This window comes from Myotis daubentonii, chromosome 14 (genome assembly GCF_963259705.1).
Source record: "Myotis daubentonii chromosome 14, mMyoDau2.1, whole genome shotgun sequence".
Classification (NCBI taxonomy): Eukaryota; Metazoa; Chordata; class Mammalia; order Chiroptera; family Vespertilionidae; genus Myotis; species Myotis daubentonii.
Genome location: NC_081853.1, coordinates 10,853,522 through 10,876,222, shown reverse-complemented (window position 1 = coordinate 10,876,222; position 22,701 = coordinate 10,853,522). Strand labels below are relative to the sequence as shown.

General features: G+C 41.3%; 1 protein-coding gene and 1 long non-coding RNA gene across 6 annotated transcripts in view; one reads left to right on the top strand and one right to left on the bottom strand.

The window, feature by feature from the left end:
• LOC132215237 (uncharacterized) overlaps window positions 1-8,671 on the bottom strand; it is a 38,078-nt gene extending 29,407 nt beyond the window's left edge. Inside the window, exon 1 of the long non-coding RNA XR_009448489.1 lies at window positions 8,378-8,671. This is a non-coding gene — a long non-coding RNA (uncharacterized LOC132215237). The remainder of the gene's footprint in view (window positions 1-8,377) is intronic.
• CEP15 (centrosomal protein 15) lies at window positions 8,666-21,434 on the top strand. Of its 5 annotated transcripts, none has more exons than XM_059663095.1 (6): window positions 8,666-8,683; window positions 9,358-9,436; window positions 10,091-10,171; window positions 11,837-11,960; window positions 19,098-19,172; window positions 21,036-21,434. In XM_059663095.1, the coding sequence occupies exons 3-6, from the start codon at window positions 10,119-10,121 to the stop codon at window positions 21,165-21,167; spliced, it is 384 nt and encodes a 127-aa protein (XP_059519078.1). In that variant the 5' UTR covers window positions 8,666-8,683; window positions 9,358-9,436; window positions 10,091-10,118; the 3' UTR covers window positions 21,168-21,434. The 5 variants fall into 5 exon arrangements, with proteins under 5 accessions (XP_059519078.1, XP_059519079.1, XP_059519076.1 ...); XM_059663093.1 differs by lacking the exon at window positions 8,666-8,683 and adding an exon at window positions 8,716-8,731 and having other exon boundaries at window positions 9,327-9,436; XM_059663094.1 differs by lacking the exon at window positions 8,666-8,683 and adding an exon at window positions 8,768-8,926.
• The last annotated feature ends 1,267 nt before the right edge of the window (window positions 21,435-22,701 follow it).

The following is a 22,701-nucleotide window of genomic DNA, read 5'->3' as shown; positions in this document are numbered from 1 at the left end:
GGATGCTTGAGAAAAGTAAAATCAGATTTGAAAACAAGATCTGATGCTCTAGCGAAAGAAGAAATGTATTCACATGAAATGTTAAAAAGTTAGGTAAAACATTTTCTTTTCTTTTTTTTTAATTAAAATTTTTATTGTTCAGATTATTACAGTTGTTCCTCTTCCCCCGCCCCCCCCCCCCCATAGCTCCCGTCCACCCGGTTCCCACCCCACCCTCTGCCCTTACCCCACCCCCATTGTCCTCATCCATAGGTGTATGATTTTTGTCCAATCTCTTCCCACACCCCCCACACCCCTTTCCCCCCAAGAATTGTCAGTCCACTCCCTTTCTATGCCCCTGATTCTATTATATTCACCAGTTTATTCTGCTCATCAGATTATTTATTCACTTGATTTTTAGATTCACTTGTTGATAGATATGTATTTGTTGTTCATAATTTTTATCTTTACCTTTTTCTTCTTCCTCCTCTTCTTAAAGGATACCTTTCAGAATTTCGTATAATACTGGTTTGGTGGTGATGAACTCCTTTAGCTTTTTCTTATCTGTGAAGCTCTTTATCTGACCTTCAATTCTGAATGATAGCTTTGCTGGGTAATCTTGGTTGTAGCTTCTTGCTATTCATCACTTTGAATATTTCTTGCCACTCCCTTCTGGCCTGCAAAGTTTCTGTTGAGAAATCAGCTGACAGTCATATGGATACTCCCTTGTAGGTAACTGACTTTCTTTCTCTTGCTGCTTTTAAGATTCTCTCTTTGTCTTTTGCTCTTGGCATTTTAATTATGATGTGTCTTGGTGTGGTCCTCTTTGGATTCCTTTTGTTTGGGGTTCTCTGCACTTCCTGGACTTGTAAGTCTATTTCTTTCACCAGGTAGGGGAAGTTTTCTGTCATTATTTCTTCAAATAGGTTTTCAATATCTTGCTCTCTTCTTCTGGCACCCCCATAATTTGGATGTTGGTACGCTTGAAGTTGTCCCAGAGGCTCCTTACACTATCTTCCTATTTTTGGATTCATTTTTCTTTTTGTTTTTCTGGTTGGGTGTTTTTTGCTTCTTCGTATTTCAAATCTTTGACTTGATTCTTGGGATTCTCTAGTCTGCTGTTGGATCTCTGTATAATATTCTTTATTTCAGTCAGTGTATGCTTAATTTCTAGTTGGTCCTTTTTCATATCCTCGAGGGTCTCACTAGATTTATGGAGGGTCTCACTAAATTTATCGGCGGTTTCTAGAAGATTCTTGAGTAACCTTATAACCGTGATTCTGAACTCTATATCCAGTAGTTTGCTTTCCTCCATTTCTGTCATTTGTGACCTGTTTTTTTGTCTCCTCATTTTGGCTGCTTCCCTGTGTTGATAGAATGTCTTTCTGTGCTAGGTGTCCTATAGGGCCCAGTGGCTCAGTCTCCCCAATTACCTGAGGTGGACACTCTTGGTGCACCCCTTTGTGGGCTGTGTGCACGGTCTTGTTGTAGTTAAGTCTTGATTGTTGTAGGTATCACTGGGAGGAATTGACCTCCAGGCCAATTGGCTGAGAATCAACTGTGTCTATGGTGGGAGAACTTCTGTGCTGGAGACACCCTTCTGGGGCAAGACTTGCTTCAGTGGGGCTTTGGTGCTCACTGAGTCTGCCTCCTGAGTGTCTCCCTTATGGATCTGAGGAGTTGTAATCTGGATGGTCCCATTCTGACCACTGGGTACACTGGCTCTTGGATCTCTAAGGAGGTGCTAATTTAGCCTCTCCTCTGCCTATGGAGAGATCTGCAGATTCTTCTTCTTTGTTTGGGGTTTGGAGGTGCCCAGATGAGGCCCAGCTGTGAAGCAATGCAAGCTGCTGTGAGGCCTTGGGCCTTCTTTTTGGATGTTCTGGGTCTCTCTGACCCAGCTGCAGATAGTTAGGTAATTTTAGATTGCAAAGGGCCAGGTCATTCATATGCAAAAGCCTCTGCCCACAGCTTGGGTGGGGCGGGGTCTCAGGGAATAAACTGGGCGGAGCAAACAGCTCTGGCTGATCCTCAGCCCTGCCCTAAGAGGCCCTGGGTCTCAGTGATCCTCGGTATTCCCTGCAAGCACCTCTGAGATAAAGCCGCCCTCGAATTCTGCCCCATGCCAGACAGTCCAGTTTCTCCCCGTATGAGTCTGGGTCCCCGAGACTCACCCAGAACTGGAGTTCAGAGCAGTCAGGAGCTTATGACTCCCTCCCAATTGAAAAAGACAACCTCAGTTGCCAGCCCTTTCAGCATGCGCCTCTGTACCTCTGCACTTTACTTCCGCACTTCCTCTGAGTCTCAGTGTGCATTTTTCTTTTCTTCTAGTTGTAGAATTTCCACTCAGCCAGCCTTCCTGTGGTTCTGGATGGTGTCTGTTTTGTCTTTTAGTTGTATTTTTGAAGTGGTTGTGCAAGGCAGCGATTTCTGGTGTTTACCTATGCCGCCATCTTGGTTTCCTCAAAACATTTTCTCATGCTATTATCATGTAAGTGAAGGAGATGGATTTTTAAAAAATTATTCGTCCCAAAAGCATCAAATCACACAATATTTTACACATCATTAGATCCTGAAACAAAGAAGTTGCAATACAGTAAAACTGCAACTCTCGTTCTTTCAAAGGAAATTATGTTTTCAAGTGATGGATATAGCAAACAATGATAAAAAAAAAATGGCTGCTGCAAAGTCTTCAGTGGCAGAGCATTAAAAAAAGATGATAACAGCAGAATGCAATGCTCACCAGTAGTCAAGTATGCATTTAAGGTTTTTATTTTATTTTTTATTTTAATTTAAATTCTTTATTGTTTGAAGTTTTACATATGTCTCCTTTTTCCCCACTGACCTCTCCTTGGCCACTCCCACCCCCTAGCACATGCGCTCTGTCTGTGTCCATTGGTTATGCTCACATGCATGCATACAAGTCCTTTGGTTGATCTCACCCCTCCCCTCCCTTCCCTCTGAGGTTTGACAGTCTGTTCAACGCTTCTGTGTCTCTGGATTTATTTTTGTTCATCAGTTTATGTTGTTCATTATATTCCACAAATGAGTGAGATCATGTGATATTTATTTGCATTTAAGGTTTTTAATTGCTTACTCAATAGTAGACTAAGGATAAGGTTATCACAGGACTCTAAGAGCAAAAGGGAAAAAAAATCATGAAGAAAATAAAGAATCAGCAGGAAGGCTATGAAAGAGAAAATTCCTACTTCAAGAAAAGCCCGAGTTAAAGAGTTAGAGAGAGACCAGTGAGTGTAATGAGAGCTGCTGGTAAATCGAGAAGATGGGGTTGGGAAAAAAAAAAGTCTTTATAAGTTATACACAGCAGGGTGTCACTTAAAAAAAGATGATCTGTGAGCTTTAAATTACTGATATTTAGTAAGTAAAAAAGTATACATATTTACTGTGTATACAACATACACATGATTTGCTAAGAATTATCATGTGTGATCTCAATTTTAAAATGCTAATGTTCTCTCAATGACTTTTAGAACTAGTGAGGTTTTTAATTTGCTCTCTCAAGAAGGAAAGGCATATGCAAATTCTCACTGGAAATGACTAAGATTGGCAGGTTATCAATATGGCCTTGTTCTCTCAGCCAAGAATACCTACAATGTAGGTACCAGCTGTGATAATGATTTCTCTATTGCAGAGTTTTATCTGATTGGACCTAGATTGATAGCTGATTCGTTGACAAAAGATTCTAGAGGCATCTGGTTGTAAATTCTCTCTGGTCAAAATCCATCAAGGGCCAATTTAAAGCATTTCAGATATATTTTCAATGTAGAATATTTTTCCATAGCAAAATGGACAGTCTACAATTATGGAAAAAGCTAAAATTCTAATGATTTTATTTCAAAGTGAAAAAAAGCAGAAGTGCAGGCAATTGGATCCACTTTACCAAATTTCTTCTGGGATTTCCTGCAACAGGAAGATAAACGAACTCCATTTCAGGCATGAGTTTTTTATTTTCTTAGTAATTGTCTATCCAGAGTAAACCCAAAGGAGGTATAAAAAGACTATAACAGAATTTACTGATAGTAATTTGAAGTCATTGAAACTGTCAACGATTCTGAAATTCTTTTATATCTTACTCTATAAACCTTGTCTTTCCTTTTCCATTTTCAAGCGTTCCTTCTCTGTCCTCATTCTATTCTCTACTTACCAGTCTCACCTCCAATAACTCCTTCTCCTTATTACTGTCAAACCTCTATTTTAAAGTTCTCTGACACCAGAAATGAAATCTTCACCACTGGGGGAAATGAGAAAACATTCTTCTCAATGCTCCCTTTTCACCGGCCCTCACCACAGATGTGGTCTCATCACACACTCCTGCGCACTCTGCCTCCTTCACTTAGAAGACTTCACCCTCCCTTCTCCTGCCCTCTGATACAATGGATTACAAAACCAGACCTCCAAATCCTACCCAGTTTTCAAAATCCACCTCCCAGTCTTTTAAGCTGTCTAGACAATTCCAACTCAGAGTGCTCTTTCTTCTCTAGCACCCTTGTCGTCTGCATGATACTTTTCAATTGCACCTTCTCAATATAACATACATAATTACTTGGCTACTAACAACAAACAAACTGGGGTTCATTTACTAGCAGTGTCATCTTAAGTCATTTCTCTAAGTCTCAGTGTTCTCAGCTATAAAAACAGGGATTGTAAGAGTTCTGTACCCTTGCTCACAGGGTTGTTAGAGAATTAGGTGAGGTGATTCATGCAAAGTGCCTAGTACAGAATGAACACGCAATAAATATTAGTCATTTTTATGTTTTCAGCGGTCATCCTCTAGGGTTTTTTTTTTATACCTTAAGAGCCTAGACAGGTTCTAGGCTCTTGAGTGCAGAGAATACATCTTACAGATTTTTAATAAATACACTGAGTGGCCAGATTATTATGACCACCTGACGTTTGTAGGCAAATTAGCTATAATTTCTCACTGAAGTTGCTAGAGGGCCAGACCATTATAAATAGAGAAGCAGGTTGTTTACCACGACAGAAGTGATTTTTTTCTGAAGATATGGGTAAACAACGCGATTTAACAGCCTTTGAACGTAGGATATATTTGAACGTGAGTGGCCAGATTATTATGACCACCCCATCAGTACTTCGTTGGGCCACCTTTTGCCTTCAATGCTGCGGCGATTCTTCTTGGCATTGACTCCACGAGATGTTGAAAGGTGATGCGAGGAACCTGACACCATGCCTGATGAATAGCACTGTCCAGTTCTGTGAGATTTGATGGTTGTGGAACCAGCTGCCTGAGGGCTCTTTTAACTTCATCCCACAAATGCTCAATTAGATTGAGATCTGGTGATTGTGGGGGCCACCTAAGCAAGGAAAAGTCTTCCCTCATGTTCTTGAAAGCACTCCTGCACAATGCTAGCACCGTGGCATGGCACATTGTTTTGTTGGAAGATCCATTGGGATATGCCATCAACATGACAGGATGAACTTGATCAGCAACAATACTTAGGTATGTTGTGCTATTCAGATGTTGTTCCACACGAATTAAAGGGCCCAAATCATGCCAGGAAAACATACCCCAAACCATAACACTGCCCCCACCAGCTTGAAGGGTTGTATTCATGCATGTGGGTTGCAGCTTTCATGCTGTTTCCGCCAAATTCTCACTCTGCCATCTACATGATGCAACTGGAAACATGATTCATCGGACCACATGACTTTTTTCCAATGCTCGACTGTCCAATCCTTGTGTTCTGTGCGAATTGGAGACGTTTTATCTTGGTAACTGCAGACAGCAAAGGTGTTCGAACAGGCCTTCGGCTTCCATATCCCATACGATGCAGTGTACGGCTAATTTGCCTACGAACACCAGGTGGTCATAATAATCTGGCCACTCACGTTCAAATATATCCCACGTTCAAAGGCTGTTAAATCGTGTTGCTTACCCATATCTTCAGAAAAAAATCACTTCTACTGTCATGGTAAACAACCTGCTTCCATATTTATAATGGTCTGGCTCTCTAGCAACTTCAGCATGAAATTATAGCTAATTTGCCTACAAACATCAGTGGTCATAATAATCTGGCCACTCAGTGTATATCCTTATAGAATTTATGACTAAACTAGAGGCTCAGTGCACGAAATTCTTGCCTAGGTAGGGTCCCAAGGCCTGGCCTGCAATCAGGGCCGATCAGGGCCTTCTGGCTGCTGGCTGGGGCCTTCCTTTGTTCTGCACCGTCCCCTGGTGGTCAGTGCACATCATAGCGAGTGACTGAACTCCCAGTCTCCTGGTTGAACTCCTGAGGGGACACTTTGTATATTAGCCTTTTATATATATAGAAGAGAAGATGACAGTACTTTCTCAATAATGAGGCTCAGGGGACAATGATATCAAGCTGATGAACAGAACTAGTCCAAGGTTAGGAAATATAAACCTCACTACACATTTACAGAATGCCCCATTATGGGCCAGGTATTACTCAGAAGGTTGCAATAATTCACAGAATAGACCATGAATATCTCACCCAGGAAGTACCCAAATTTATCTAATAAATACAGAAGCTGTACAGTAATAGATAGCCTGCAATTGCCAGCGTCTTTCCTAGCTCTGTGTCTCATAGAAAGGCTTAGCTGTGGCCTATGACTGAGGAGGGAAAACCTATATAACATTATTAACCAATGTCAACCCAATAGGTTTAATTTAAACAAATAAAGTGAAGATAGCAATCCAAATATCCTCCTATCACCACAGACCTTTAAATAGAGAGTAAGTTCTTTTACTCTCTACATAGAATTATCACTGTCTATGTAGATAACCTCTAAGGGTCTGTGAGACACTAAGAATATTTCAACTACTAGTCTCCTAAAACCTGCATGAAAATTTCTAAGGCAGTAGGTGAGCAAAGTTTGTTTTAAGCAACGTACAAATATTTAATGTACACTCTCAGTTCTGAGCAAAGTTTGTTTTAAGCAACATACAAATATTGAATGTACACTCTCAGTTCCCCATTCCATGCAACCCATTACCAACTTAAGGAAAATCCTTAAATTAAGTAAAAGATAAACAAGAATGCCTTGTAACCTCTATTTCATTCCTAGGACACAGGGCCAATCAAGGGTCTATTTTTCATGTTTACTAAATAAAACTATGGAAGAACTAAGTCAAAGGTCCTATGACCTGAAGACAGACCTCTATGACCTCATGATGGAATTTCCTTTGGGGATTTCATCTATTCATTCAAAAAATATTTACTGAGCACTTACATGTCAGGCAGTTCTAGTTGCTAAGAACAGAACAGCAAATAAAAGGTAAAAATACCTGATCTTTAAAAACTCAAAGACACAGACCATAGTATGGTGGTTACCTGAAGGAAGGGAGTTCAGAGTAGTAAAGGGTGAAAAGGGGGTCAAATACAGGGTGAGGGGCTCAGAGTCTAATACACAGATGACCTATCATAGACTTGTACACTTGAAACCTATATAATATTAACCAATGTCACGCCACTAAATTTAATTGAAGTGAAAATGAAGATCCAAGTTTCCTCCTAAGAAAATACTTGTTCTTAGGGCATTCACATTCCAGTAGGGGGGTACACTGGTAAACAACTGAACCAGTGACTATAAGATATGCAGGGGCTGGTGGAGGCCGGCAAAGGGGGAGAAGTGGAGACATCGGTAATACTGTCAACAATAAAAATAAATAAAGGAAAAGAAAGATGTGAATGGTGCTGTGTGGTGGAGAAAAACAAAGCAGGAGGAGCACAGAGAGCGAAGAGGTGGAGCGGTGCTTCGGTAAGGAAACAAGTGGACAGAGGAGGAACCTAGTCTATGGACAGAGGAGGAACCTAGTCTATGGAAGTACCTGGAAGTGCCATGGTCCCCACGTGAGATCTAAGTTTTAGGTAGATATTTAGGAAGAAAAAGAACAGAAGACCTCTGGGTTGGAGTCCTAGCCCTTTGCCTTTTACCAACTCAGAAACCTTAGGAGAAAACTGCTTTCCGCCTCTTGAGCCTCATGCTCCCTCTGTGATGATGACAGTACTACCTCCCGCGCAAAGCGATTTCAAGGGGAAGGGATGTGTAAGAACGTCCTAACGGCCCCCTCCAACCCCCCGGGGGTGAAGCCTGGGTGTGTCCTGGGGGCAGCGGGAGATTTAATCAACTCTCTGCTGGCTTCAAGCCAGGACCTAAAGAAGCGACCAAGCTTGTTTCTCCTCCTGCCCAGGGAGGACACCGGTACCTCTCACCCGTCCCGGTGGGATTCGGTGAATGGGATAATCACATAAACACAGCGACGGGCACACTGGCTCAAGCCGGGAAAAGCCATCCACTGCCCCTCTGGGTGTGCGAGCTGCAGGGGCCGGGGCCACCCACGGTGAGACTGCCGAGCCCACGGGAACGTGCTGGGCTGCCCGGACCGCTTCCTCACATCCACACTGTGACACTGCAGCTTCCAAGCGCCCAGCCGCGCCCTCCGAAGCCTGTTGAACACATCCAGATCCCATTTTAAACGGCCTTGAAGCTGAGCCAGCGCCCAAAGCAGTTTCCCGGGGCCCTCCTCTCAGCCAGCGGCTCCGAGGGCTCAGGGCGCTCCGAGGGGCGCCACCTCGCTGACCTCGCGCTCCGAGGCGCCTTTTATCACGCCGTGATGACGTCACTGGGGACGGCTGCGTGGCCACGCCCAGGCCCGTCCTGAGACCCGGCCGTGCGCAGACGCTGTGCTTTTCCGGAAGAGGTCAGAGTGGGGGTCGCTGGATTGCCCGAGCGGCCCGCCGCGGCGCAGGTGTCTGCAGGGCGGGGGACCTCCGCTCCGGGAAGAGCCGGGTGCGGGGGGACGTCCCGAGCCTGTGGGTGTGTAGGCAGGACGTGGGGTGGTCGGAGGGCTGAGGTCTGCGAAACCGCGCGGATCTTCGGTTCAAAAGGCCTAATTCTTGTGCGGTTCCTCTGAAGTGCTGATGGCAGGCGTCACGGAAGAGAGGAAGAGAGGTGACCCTGGATCAACTTTCTGGGACGTCCTTGGCGCGGCACTGGGAACTGGGAGGAGGGCAGCGAGGACGGGGCTGCAGGGATTTTAGGGGGAAATATCTGTAACCCCGTCCTGGGGGGTAGGAGTGGGGGACGGGGGGGGGGGGGGGGGTGATTGCTGTCCTTGGTGCTGAAGGCAAGACAATGGCCCCTGGAGGAGGAAGCCTGCGGAGGGCAGGCAGAGGGGCTGTGTGCGAATGCCTGGCCCGCTCCCCGCCCTGCACTCAGTCTCTCCACAGCCCGGGGCACGTGGGCGATTAGCAGTCAGTGTGTCATTTCATAAAGTTTAGGAAAGCCGGTGCTTCGCTGCAGCATTGCAGGAAGGAGTTTTATGCCTGTCTTTTGCCCCTTAGGGCTGGCCCCTCCACTTTTGCATCCAATCAGATGCCTTGCCTTCAGGATCCCAGCCTCTCAGAGCGCTTGCTGGACCTGCGCCCGGACTGGCCCGGGCTCTTCAGCCAAGGTGAGCTAGCTCATGCGCCATGGAAATGGCCTTCCCAGACTCCCCAGGTGTGAGTCCCAAGCAGCCAGGGTGAGGTTGAGGGACCAATGGTGCTTTTCCCACAGTTACACACAAAAACTCCTTCCTGTTTGGAAAAGAGATGGTGGGACAGGGCAGTCTTCCAACAATGGGAGCTTTCAGTGGTTCTAATACTTGTTTGCCCCCCTCCTCTGTGTGTGTGTGTGTGTGTGTGTGTGTGTGTGTGCATGAGGGATGCTGTTCCTGTGATGAATTTTACAAAGTAGATATTTTTCTTTCTGTTGACTCAATAAAATGTTTACTAGTCTTAGTACCAGCTGCATGTTTGTTTTGAATTCTGTTTAAGGTTAAAATGTGTGTGTGTGTGTTGGGGGGTGGGGGGTGAGGGGAAAATGTGAAATGTGTTGAGTTTACCTGATTCACAGTATTTTTAGATGCATCTGGTGTAAGAAAAACTATGCATTGTAAGTAAAAATGTTTTTAGGTGCAATCTTTCATTTTATACATTATTACATCTCAAGTTTTATTTTTTTTTTCCTTCTGAGAGAACCAATGGGTTGAGGTACTAAAATGATCAAATGTTGCAAAGCTGAGGACATGTGGTGGAAGTAACTAAATGTTTTTATTATTTAGCAGAAAGCTCATAAGGCAGCTTTAACTAAAGATGACTTCCTTGTTCGCTCAAGAAATTCGCCTTTCTAAAAGACATGAAGAAATGTAAGTTTTTTTCAAGGCTAATTCATCTAAATATAAATTACACTATTTAGTGAAACACTGTGTGCACAGGAAGACTTGAAAATCTGAAAGTGTGTCATTTCAATTTTCTGACACTTGAGAGATTTTGGTCTTAGGGAATGTCATTGTCTCAAGAATAACAAAAATTGAAAGGTATAATTCTATTCTATATGTTTTTATTTTTATTACTAATAGTTAGATAACTTCACCCCTCCTCTCACCCTTTCTAGGCTACACACGAATAATTAATGGACTTCTCTAGGCCTCTTAACCTGGGCCCGCTTCCTAGGGTATGTGCCCTGCGCAGCCACAGCCCTCACACTTGGCTTAGTTCCCTAATGTTGCACTCTTGAAATTCCAAGTATTTTTTAACAAGGGGTCTCACGTTCTCATTCTGCACTGGGCCCTGCAATGATATAGTCAGTCTTGCACTTACATTTGGTATTAACCCTTCTCCACCTCTGACTGCAGGTTCTCATGTTTTCCTTTCCTCTAATTAATTACCAGGCCCTCTTCCTTGGCCTTTTAACACATTGCGGACCAATAGTTTTATTGCTAGTTTTACCCATTGGCCAGATAGGTTTCTATTGAACGGGTACAAAAAAACGTTTTACATAAATGTTAAAGGCACGCTTTAAAATTAAATACCCATTGCATTTTGAAGTTATTTATTACATGTTCTTACAAGCTAATATCTTTTTTAAGTATACTTTGTAAAACACTGTGTAATATGAAGTGAGAATGCTCGTGATCCGTCCACAATGTGTTAAGAAATTTTGCTTACGAAAATAACTGTTCAAATACCAAATTCTAGCTCTACCCTCAATCACAGCCTTATGAAGCAGTGTTTCTTGATAATCACCACATTTATTTGGGGAATGGTTATACTATTATATATACCACTTACTTATTTTTTATCACCTGACATCTTTACTTATGAATCATTTAAGAGGACCAAAAACTTGTAAACTGAGCATTGGACCAGTGAGAAACTTTTAAAGTATATTATATATCACAGAGTAGTTTGATAATTCACTTACAACTTTTTACATCTTTCTTCAATTGCTGATTTACCTTGTGGGTATGCATACATACAGCCTCTCACTCATCTTTCTCTTGGCAAAAGAGGAAAAAATATTTTTATTGCTTCTTCAAACATATGGAAGTTTAGCACAATTCTAAATGTAACATGAGCTTCAGGGGTATTGAAGTGTTAAGCAGAAGGTTTTGTATAGCAAGTTATATCAATGTATGTGTGTGTGTGTGTGTGTGTGTGTGTGTGTGTGTGTGTGTGGAGGTGTATATATAAGCATATACAAAGTATGTACAAAGGGATGTGTATTACAGTTTTCATTTTCACCAAAAATGAAAACATATTTTCACATTTTAATATAATTTCAGAAGACCAGAGAGGCTAAAAAAACAGAAGCATGTACTTATGGTATACCAATATATGTTAATAAAAATAAGATTTAAGACTTAACAAACTACTAAGTTCTTCACTATCTCATTAATTGGCATAGAAATTGGCTTTCAAAATAGGTTGAACTCAAAGTGAAGTACAATTAAGGAATGAATGTTTTATATTGGTCAAGCAATAAAATGTCTCCTTCTAAAAGAACTTTATATAATCTCCATTTTTTCTAGAGTATCACAAAGATTAAAGTTACTTCAACAAATGGAGAGTAAATTTGAAGATCAAAACAAGGAAAAGGCAGCTCAGATTCAAGCAGCTGAGGCTGCTTTTAAAAGGAACCTTCGCCTTTTAAAGGTAAGTTTCCATGACTTGAGTATAGAGATTTTGCCCACCTTTGCAAAAAGGTTTCAAGTGAAGTTCATAATTTTGATTTATATAATGTCTTTCTTGTGAGTAATAAATAGAATTAATGAAGCATCATCTATTTTTAGACCCATGTTAGTTAGATAAGTAACATATGGATTCTTATTTTTTAAATGAAAAAAAGTGAAGTTTGCTTAAGCTAAATGTTCTCAATCAACCAGAAAATCAATGACTCCAGAAGTAATTTTACGGTCATCTTTTGTGCAATAAGTAATAAATACAAGACGTAGCTTTCCACCTTTTCTTTGTAGGGAGATCGTGAAATACTGTAAAGTACCTACAATGTATTTAGATCCAGCTCAAAACTATTTTAACATCATAAAAACAGGAACGATTTGATTTTGCCTTACTGGGGCCACAGTCAACACACAGATTCATGTCTAACATGACAGATTTTCAAGATCCCTTTTGATGGTGATGGAGGGGGCGGTCAAAGTGTGTAATTGCGCGGGGCTTCACCATTTGGCCAGTGTGCCCACTTGGAGTAGAATCATGTGTGTAACATTTCTGGCTGCTTGCTGTACTTTGCTTCCAGAATTGTGTGGCTTCATCCATAATTAAAACCCTAAACGTTTGCTTCCAGTCAAGCTTCCAAGAGAGCCTATGACTAAAACATTTGGTGGTAAGGCTCTATTATTTAAGTTATAAAGCAGTGTTTTCAGTTTTTATTGTTAAATATTTTCATCGATAGGCATGATTTAGTTATCTTCTGTCCTCACTAGAGGATAAAGGAAGAGGAAAATTCAGTTATCTTCTCAGCTTCTGGCAGTTTGAGCCACAGTAATTTAAGTCACAGCCATAGTGCTACCAAAGCATTCTATATTGCCATATGTCTTACTTGCCCAATGGTTTTTGCAATATTTATTTTTAAATGGAAAAATATAGGATAATCTGGAATTTGCTGTGAAAAGTCAGAAAAACTAATTAGGAGGCTTGAAGGCTTGGTTGCCACTTACTTCCTGCAAGTGCAGGTAATGTTTGGTTTGCAGGCATCTTTTAATGAGTAAGTTATTTGATGAATATCCAGAGGGTCCTTACAATTGAGCTAGTTCTAGTTAGAAAGTGGGGACCACAAAATAAATATAAATCAGAGTTCTTCACCTCAAGAAGCTAACAGGCTTAGTTGATGATATAAAGTTGTCACACATAAAATGAGACTTTATATGATCAAACAGTACGTTATGTGGACTACTCAGCACTCATATTCTAGGAGTTAAGTGTAAAAAATCTTGGAGAGCTCGAATCTTTTAATGGTCTCAGAGGAGGCTTAGCTGGAGCTGTGTGCAAACAGGCAGAAGGCGATGCATTCCGCTGGATGGCTGCAGGAGAGCCAAGAGCAGAAGAATGAGTGGCCCTAAGAGCGTTCGTGGAGCCATGAGCTAACTAGCTTGGCAAGTCACAGGAAAAGGTTGGACATGTGAGTCCACATGAGTAAATTGAGACTTGATACGTACAGATAATATCAGAGTGAAAGTGTGTGAGCAAAAGAAAAATAAAGACTTATGTCAGAAACGTATGAGTGAGTATTTGAGGAGGATTCATTTGCTATTTAGATGTAACGTGATTTCAAGAACAGAGAGATTGGATCTAATAGGTATGAAATTAACTGTCATATCCAGAAGGAAAATAATGAACTGTTTCATAGCCATCAGCAACCAGTGTGATATGGTCTTTACCCCCGATTATCAAAGTAATATATATTTGCATTGCAAAAATCTTGAAAGAGCAAAGAAGATGAAATAACTTCCTTATCCTGCCCATCTAGGAATTAATATATTTTTGTACATTTCCTAACAGTCTTTTAATAAACATTTATTGAGCACCTATTACATCCCAGATACGTCTGTTCCCTGTCTTTGTTTTACATATTTTGAATAACAGTGTACGCAGTTTTTTGTTTTTTCTCTCATATTTTTTTAACTTTGAAAATAATTTTAATGGCTTATAAAATTATTGTGAAAGTAAAATAAATAGGACTTGATTATAGAATGTTGAGTTGGAAGAGACTTGAAACAGCATATAGATTAGATTGTCATCTAAAGGTTTTTGTTTTTTTCACCATATAACTTTTCCAAAGATGTAAAATAGATAAAAATGGACAGCTCTGGTCCAAAGCCCCACCCACTTAGCTCTTTTTTGCCTGCCCTGCTGTGTCTCTAAGGAACTGGGAAAACCACTCATCTATTCTAATTCCTTTATGTAGAGATGAGGAACCATAATAGCTACTACTAATACCCTTTGTCAAGAACAGGTTGAGTTACATCAGGATATGTACTTAGTGCAGAGTGTGCATCAAAAATGGTTCCATGAAAACTTGGAAGCATTCCTATAAATATAGCAGTAACAAAATAAGGATGACCTATTTCACCATCCGTGACTTGATCTTATTTAGATGTTCTGGCCAATATAATAAACACTAAAAGGGAATGAGCTTTAACTTTTAGAAAGGAAGGCACAACACTACCATTCTAAAATGGTATGGTTATATACTAAGAAAAGCCAAAATTGTTTTAAAACTAGTATGAGTTGAGCAAAATTAAGAAAAGATAAACATATAAAGTCAACAGCAATCCTATAGCTACAGTTGGAAAATATAAGAGATAACTTTCACGTTAGCAATAAAATTATAAAATACTTGGGAATGCTCTTAACAAAGGGCATGATTTGTATAAAAACAATTACGTTTTAAAGAGAAAACTTAAGTGGAGATACATACCTTAATCCTGATTGGGCTGTATTACTTTTCTAAGGTCAGTTGTCACAAAGTTATTTTTAAATTTTTTAAAAATATGTTTTTATTGACTTCAGAGAAGAAGGGAGAGGGAGAGATAGAAACATCAATGACAAGAGAGAATCACTGATCAGCTGCCTCCTGCATGCCCCACACTGGGGATCGAGCCTGCAACCCCGGCATATGCCCTTGACTGGAATCAAACCTGGGGCCCTTCAGTCCACAGAACACCGCTCTATCCACTCAGCCAAACCAGCTAGGGCTATTTTTAAATGTAATAAAATCCCAACAAAATGAATATGAAACTCAGTAAAATTTCTCTAAATGCATTTGCAAAAATAAACTAGCCAGCTGACAGAGCCTTCCACAAACTGCTTGTCACTCAGGATGGCCAGTGACTTACAGGTCCACGTTGGTCCTCTTTCCTCCTCACATTTCTCATTTTCGCCAATTCAATGAAGAATAAGTGAATATGAGTAAGTGAATACTTAAGCATTCCTTGTAACAACGACCCTGTATCTCCTGCTTTATTGTCTTATTTTTCCTATCCCAGAAATTGCACCTCCAGCAGCTTAAAAGATTAAACCCAGCCCAGCCCCAGCTGGGTTCACTATATATTTGTAAGGCGATATCTATTGCTGGGTGGGGAGGGAGGAGCGTCTGTGAGGAGGGGAAGACCTCAGTCCATGAGCTTCTGTGTTCGAGCCTGACCTTTCCTGATCATGTCCGCTCATCTCTACTGGCTGCCCCGTCATGCACAAGGGAAGCTTGTGTTTTAATTGTCATGAGAAGAATGTACTTCCATGTGCCTAGCACCAGTTTCAGTAATTATCAAACACAGCCATCGTGCTCATCCATGCCCCTCACCTCCAATCCCAGCTCCTCAGATAATTTTGAAGCTAATCTTCAGCAACACATTGTTTCATCTGCCCAATTCATTACCTCTGTATTATTTCAGTGTTTATCAGTAAAAGGGAAGGACTATTTTAAGCAAAGTCACAATATCATTTTCAATCTAAGAAATTTACAGTAATTCTTGAAATATCCGGTGAGGATTCAGATTTGCCTGATTCACTTATAAACACATGTTTTTACATTTGTTTGAATCAGGATCCAGATAAAATCCACCATTAACACAACAGTGAGGTGACTGTGGGGTTGGGTGTGGGAGTGGGAGTGGAAAGGGGTATGGGGGATAAATGGTGATGGAAAAAATTAAGCTAAAAAGTATAATCCTTTAAAAATGCAAATAAAAATCCAATTTTTAATTGATTGATTGCAGTCCTAAATCTCTAAAAGCCTTCCTGCCCTTTTAATTTCTTTGTTGAAGAAATTGGGTCATTTGTCCCATAGAGGTTTCCAGGGCCCAGGTAGTGCCAATTACATTACTGAGGTATCACTGGGTATGTCTCTTTGACTCCCAGAATTCCTAGGAACTGATACGCCTAAGTTGTGCTATGCAGCAGAATGAGAGCCACATATGTAATTTTAGATTTTCTGGTAAACACTTTCAATAAAATCACATGAAATAGATTAAGTAAAATGCTATTAAAATTAATTCCATCACATATAAAGCATCATTTCAAGTGTAATTTTTGATCCTTTCCTTCTGGCAGTGTGTAGTCAGACATTTGCCAGTCAGGCTAAGAAATTCATACTTCATCCTCTGGGTAGTGGGTATCAGTTATTTTTTTAATCTAGATAAGGATATATTTAAAGTCTTTTAGCAAAATTAATCCATTTCAGTATGGACTGAAGTAAAATGGGATGTAGTCTGGGCATAGTCCAAGAAAGCATTCAGGAAGGATTTGTTGAATGGTAAGTGTAATAAGCCCATCGCATTGGGAATGACTCGGAAAGACAGACATCCTGAAGCGCTGAACTTTCAATGGCAGAGAGTGAAAGAGCTGAAGATAAAGGGCAGCTGGGTGAACCGCATTCCCACTACTATACATTCAGTACCTTCAGCAGTAAGATGATGAGTTTGGTTTATTAGACTGAGCAGTAAGGGCCAGGGAGAAAAGTCATCCGTCCTTGTACGTGAATGGCTGGAGCAGAAGAGGAGAGACCAAGTCAAAAGTGAAAAGAAGACAACAGATGTCACAAATCTTAAGAAAGCCCACACTTGGGATAACAGAGAAAGGAGTCAGAGAGGTAAGCAGGACGCCCACAAAGTGCATCCACCTCAGGAAGAAGTCCTCTGGAGGGGATGACCTGTGGACATGCTGCAGAGGGGACCGTCCCGTGCCTAGCCCAGGTCTGCCTTGCAGGCCGCGCCTCCCCGTACAGAGCTGCTCTCCTGTGAGAGAGATTCAGTGGCCTTACTTTCTGATCTTTAAGAAAAGTGTTTATAATCCTGTCTACAGGTACCAGTGACACCTAGATCTAACAGTAACTATGCCCTGGCCGGTGTTGCTCAGTGGTTGCACACTGCAGGGTTGCAGGTCCAATCCCCAGTCCAGGTTGGGGTGTGGCAGGAGGCAGTCATGCTATGTGTGTCTCTCACACAGATGTTTCTCTCTCCCTCCCCCACCTCCACTCTCCCCCCACCCCCCCCCTCCAAAAAAGGAAAAAAATCCTTGGGTGAGGATTAACAAAAAAATACAAACAACTTTATAGCTGTTCTTAGAATAATGGCATAATTAGGGTTGTGATTTTATTTTATTTGTCTTACGAAGGTAAAACATAATTTTCCCAGGACTCCGTAAAATCTCACTGTAATCACAGAAGAGTTAGTGCTCTCTATCTGCTGTAGCATTGGCATCCAATCTCCTCAGCATGTGTCTTAGCTGTAAACTTCTGGGACGGGATCAACATGCTAATAGATGGGCTTTTTATCCCTAAATTTATGTTTTTCCCCTTCAAATCACCTTCCTCTAGACAGCAGGTGCATCAATGGCTGTGCAACTTTGGGGAGTCCCTTTAGGGAATTTCCTGTTTTTCCCTTTTACATTTCACACCCATCCCGTGCTCCCCGCCGCTGCCATCTGCTATCTCTTTTCTCCTGTTCAGCACTGGCTTCTTCACACCCCACGCCCACGCCCTCTCCATCTCCCTCCGTCTGTCCAACAGCCCTGTACTTAGATTGCTCCAATGCTTGTACCAGGATCAGAGAACTTTCCTTTTTTTCTAAAGGAGAGACAGAATTTACATGGCCTTCAGCCAAGGCCTCTGTGAACCTGACAAACATAAGCAAGCACCAGACACACAGGTGCTGATGGGAGCATTCATTTAAACAGAACTCACAGGTTTCAGGAACAACTTGGAGGTGCTATGTTTCTGGGCATGAAATTCATACGTGCATCAAGGTAAAGTCTTTCCCAGGGTATGGATTAAGTTTAATTACCCTGGTGTTGCTACAATCATAAGAGAAAATACACGTGTCTACAAGTTAAGCTCCAAATGAAAGCACAGGGCTCGAATGCCGCCAGCTGAATGATATTCTGCTGAGCAGTAAGACCTGCCCCCGAGATCACCTTAGAAATCTAGTTCTAAAAATCTAGTAAAGTGAACAGGTTCTTGTTGCCAAGGTACCTTACTGACCTTTTTCTAAATATGTGGAGTATTTGCATAAGTGTAAAATTTTACAAGAGTGGACTACTGAACAAATGAATGTGTCATTAATATAAAATTTACATGATCCAGACAGAATCGATCTCTTTACTTTTAAGGTTAGTACAGTGTGGGGCTGGGTAACTGACTGTTTTTGTATCTGAATATTTGACTATTTTATCCATCTGGCTGGTTTTTTTTTTAATATATTTTATTGATTTTTTACAGAGAGAAAGGGAGAGGGATAGAGAGTCAGAAACATCAATGAGAGAGAAACATCGATCAGCTGCCTCCTGCACATCTCCTGCTGGGGATGTGCCCACAACCCAGGTACATGCCCTTGACCGGAATCAAACCTGGGACCTCTCAGTCCACAGGCCGACGCTCTATCCACTGAGCCAAACCGGTTTCAGCCATCTGGCTGTTTTTAATGATGTTAGAGCTAAGTTGGTGCTCTGAGCAGTTTTAGAGAAAGGTTTTGTGGGGGTTTTTTGTTGTTTTGTTTTGTTTGTTTGTTTGTTTTGCAGAAATTACTGACACTATTTAAAATGGTAAGGCAGAACTTAGAAGTACCCCCCGCCCGCACCTTTTATTTTTTTAAAAAAAGCCCTGCATTCTGTATCTGAAATGGTCAGTTACGCAATGAGCAGCTCTCCTACTTCCGTGCCTCCATCAGTTCAAACCATATCCGAGGCGAGCTGAGGTGAGAGGGTTGGGACAGCCCTGTAGCTACCGCAGGTGCGTGCTGTGTGAATGCATGTTTTCAATGCTGATGTCTGTTACAGGATATAGAAGCTGCAGAAAAGTCTCTGCAGACCCGGAGTCACCCACTTCCACCGCCTGAAGTGGTGTCTCTTGAGGTGAGAATCTTAAGAAACAAAGGTAGCGACCCTATCATTGTAAATTAACGAGTGGTTATATGTGCGCATTTCCAAGATGTATTTATTCAGTTAAAATAAACAAAATATGACTGATCTTTATATGTCCACAGAGCCATAGTTTGTACATAGTAGGTAACTGATGAGATCTTAATTACAAAAATTTTTTTTCAAGTGAAAATTTTATAAAGATCCTGTGTCTTTTCACCTAGTCACTTAGAAACGACTATCCCGTTAAACCCTGGCAGACAATATGCACTAACGGTTCAGGTGCCAATGTGCCGAACCAAAGTGCCTTTCCTGTTGGCTGAAGTTCCAAGGGGCATGCAGTTCAGCCCTTCACCAAACATGCAACCGATGCGATTTAAATGCATTTTATGCAGCATAGTGTGGCTTTTGTCTGTTTTATTTTGCTCAGTTCAAGAACAGATTGGGAAGATGGTTGGCAAAAATAAACCATCTTTGGCATATGAATGTATTTTTGATGAAAGGGAATTTAACTACATATAGAATAGTTTGATTTGATATTTTTAATGACCTTTCTCAAATATAATTTTGCTTGCCTAACCAGGGATGAGAATCGACTCAAATTTAAAGGCTGAGAACTTGCCCCTCAATTTTCTGTGTTCTAGAGTAATAAGAAAAGCCAGTGATCACGGAGAGAAAACACTCTGGTACAGACTGTGCCCTAGGCATGTCTTTTTCTTTGTTGAAGGCTCCGGCACCTAACTCAGTCAGGCCCACACAAAAGGGGTTCATCTAGCCGTGAATGGTGAGAAGCTCCCAACCACCGGCAGGCCTCCATGGCATTCCTCTCGGCTGGTCTCCCCAGCAGGTGGACCTCTAGTTTAAGGTCCTCAGGCTGTTTCTCCAATCACGTGCACTCATGCAGGGTTATGGAGATCCCGCACCACTTTCAACTCTCAGAACCCCTGGAGCTTTCTCATGCTCAGAGTGAGTCATTATGGGTTCTTAATGCTGCCCAACCGGCTGGCCTTCCCAAAGTGACACTGCTAGTGATGACCTAATACCAGATGCCCTCCCGGGACAAGGAGCGTGGGCAGTTACTTTTCTTGACCTCCTTAGGACAATCAGCCAAGAAACCATTAAAGCTCACACACAGAATATGGTGGTGATGTAGGAGCTTCTAGAACTTGCAGACTGCTAGAGGCAGGCCAATCACACAGCCCCTCAACTTCCAACTTAGTTGAATTAAAAAATTGTTAAGTAATTTTGGTGTTTTTTTTCATTATACAAAAAAAGGAAAGAAATTAAAATCTGTCATATCATGTGCTTTGTTAAAAGATACAGTGCATTTTTATGTTTTCCCCATGCAAATAAGGGGTCAATTCACCTGAATCCTATATGGTAACATACTAGTTATAGTTCGGTTCCTGACTTCATCCCAGGTCAAATATTTTATGTTAATTTTAAAGCAATTCATGTTTAATAATTTTATTGTAATAATTTTAGTGTGGGTAATCACTTAGTATGGGATTTGTAACGTTAAACAACAGCATTTAACAACTGTAGCCATAAATGATAAATACTGGTAATAATCACAAAGTTGGCCACAAGAGGGCGTGCAAAATCGCAATAAAGTTCTGAAATCTGTAATTCTGCCAGGCTCTGGTTTTACTGAGAAATTTGAAAATTAACACTAGTAAGTAGCCAGATTTTTTTTTCTAAAATTAACATAAAATATTCTGTAGAGGAAGTGCATTCTACATGTATGTGTGTACACGCACACACACATTTAAGTGAATAAACATTTAGACTATTATGAAGAGCCAAGTTCAATTGCTTGATATGTGTTTTTTTTCTTTTGCATGTTTTTTCTCCTAGACTCTCTACTGGGCATCAGTGGAAGACTATATTCCAAAATGGGAACAGTTTCTTTTAGGAAGAGCACCATATCCTATTGGTGTTGAAAATCAAAACGAAGCAGAAAATACCATTCGGAACAAGGCACAGTGATAAGTTCTTCTCATACTAGCTTTAAAAACGCGTTTAGTAAAGCTGAATATTAAAGAATCTGCAGGCCGGAGGAACCGAGTAAATGTTTATGCCTCATCACCTCCTCAATGACAGTAAAGACATGAGAATCTACGGGCCAGTCTCAGACTGCCCCTTAGAGACCCACTACTATCTCAAGGTCATGAATTTGCTTTCGACCAAATCCATGCAAGCATTAGAAACTAATATTGGAAGGCAGACTGCTAATTAAATAAATTGCTAAATTAGTGCTGTGTATGTTATTTTTTAAAAAATCATTTAGTCATTCTCATCTAAACAGTGAGTACCAGTTGTTAGTTCTGACTTTACATTTTCTAGAATCCTTACTTTTCAGTTATTTTATTATGGGGACAAGGCTCACTATTTTAGTTTCTTCTAACAAATGAAAAGACCGTGGCACTTAGCTGCGTTAGTGTTGTAATATTTGTCAGAAAATAGATTCAGAGGATTTTGCTCCTCGGCGATAATCAAAGCTCTACAGGTTCTGCAGGAACACTGACTACAGAGCGTTTGGTCAGTAGCCAGTTACCTCAGCTCGGACTCGTTCGGGATACGACACCTTCCTAGAGCTGGGGATGGCTATTGGGTTTTGACTTGCCAACCCTGTGAGTACAAACAGCTCCTCCCTCACCTTTTCATCTTTAAACTTGCCCTTCCCTCTCCCTTCTATTTTCATTATTTCTGAAACAACTGTCAGAAAGCTTTGGGTCACAACCCTAAACAGCTCTGAGGTTCCTCAGTGCACTGCTGTTTGCACACAAAAATTATAACTTCTCTAACTATAGAAGCAGCTCCTGCTACTGAAGGGAGGCTATGCTACCTACCGTACAATGAAAGACTATGGTTCCAACTGGTTTGTGTTTTTAAAGGAAGATAATAGGACAAACTAAACAAACGAGATCGAAACATCCATTGTGCCGGCACGTTCCCGTACACTACCATGCTGGGAACATCCTGTTGAGTGGGTGCTGGTGTGGGTAACAGTAACGTCGTTTTCATAATATGCACTGGCGGGCTAGCATGCTTCTCTGCAGCGTGAACAGCTGTACTTAGGGACTAAAAGCACAGTGTCAGTCCGATGACAATTTCATCTATAGGGTCACAGTACAAAATGTCACAAAATATTAGAACTGTTAGATAACTATAGAGTATCAGCATAAAGGCTGAAAGCCTTTAAAAATGGAAGACAGAGCCCTAACCGGTTTGGCTCAATGGATAGAGCATCAGCCTGTGGACTGAAGGGTCCCAGGTTCGATTCCAGTCAAGGGCATGTAGCTTGGTTGCGGGCACATCCCCAGTGGGGGGTGTGCAGGAGGCAGCTGATCGATATTTCTAACTCTCTATCCCTCTCCCTTCCTCTCTGTAAAAAATCAATAAAATATATATATTTTTTAAAAAATGGAAGACAGAGAAAGGAAGGAAAAAGAAAACTTGGCATAGCGACCAGAAAAATGTTATACCTCCTCAAGAATGTTCTGCCACGAAAATAAATAAT

Bases quoted from the DNA above. Each gene is read 5' to 3' on its own strand.
- CEP15 (XM_059663095.1), top strand. From the start codon at position 10,119: ATGACTTCCTTGTTCGCTCAAGAAATTCGCCTTTCTAAAAGACATGAA. The intron at 10,172-11,836 runs GTAAGTTTTTTT...CATTTTTTCTAG, and splicing joins TCTAAAAGACATGAAGAAAT to AGTATCACAAAGATTAAAGT. The intron at 19,173-21,035 runs GTGAGAATCTTA...TTTTTCTCCTAG, and splicing joins CTGAAGTGGTGTCTCTTGAG to ACTCTCTACTGGGCATCAGT.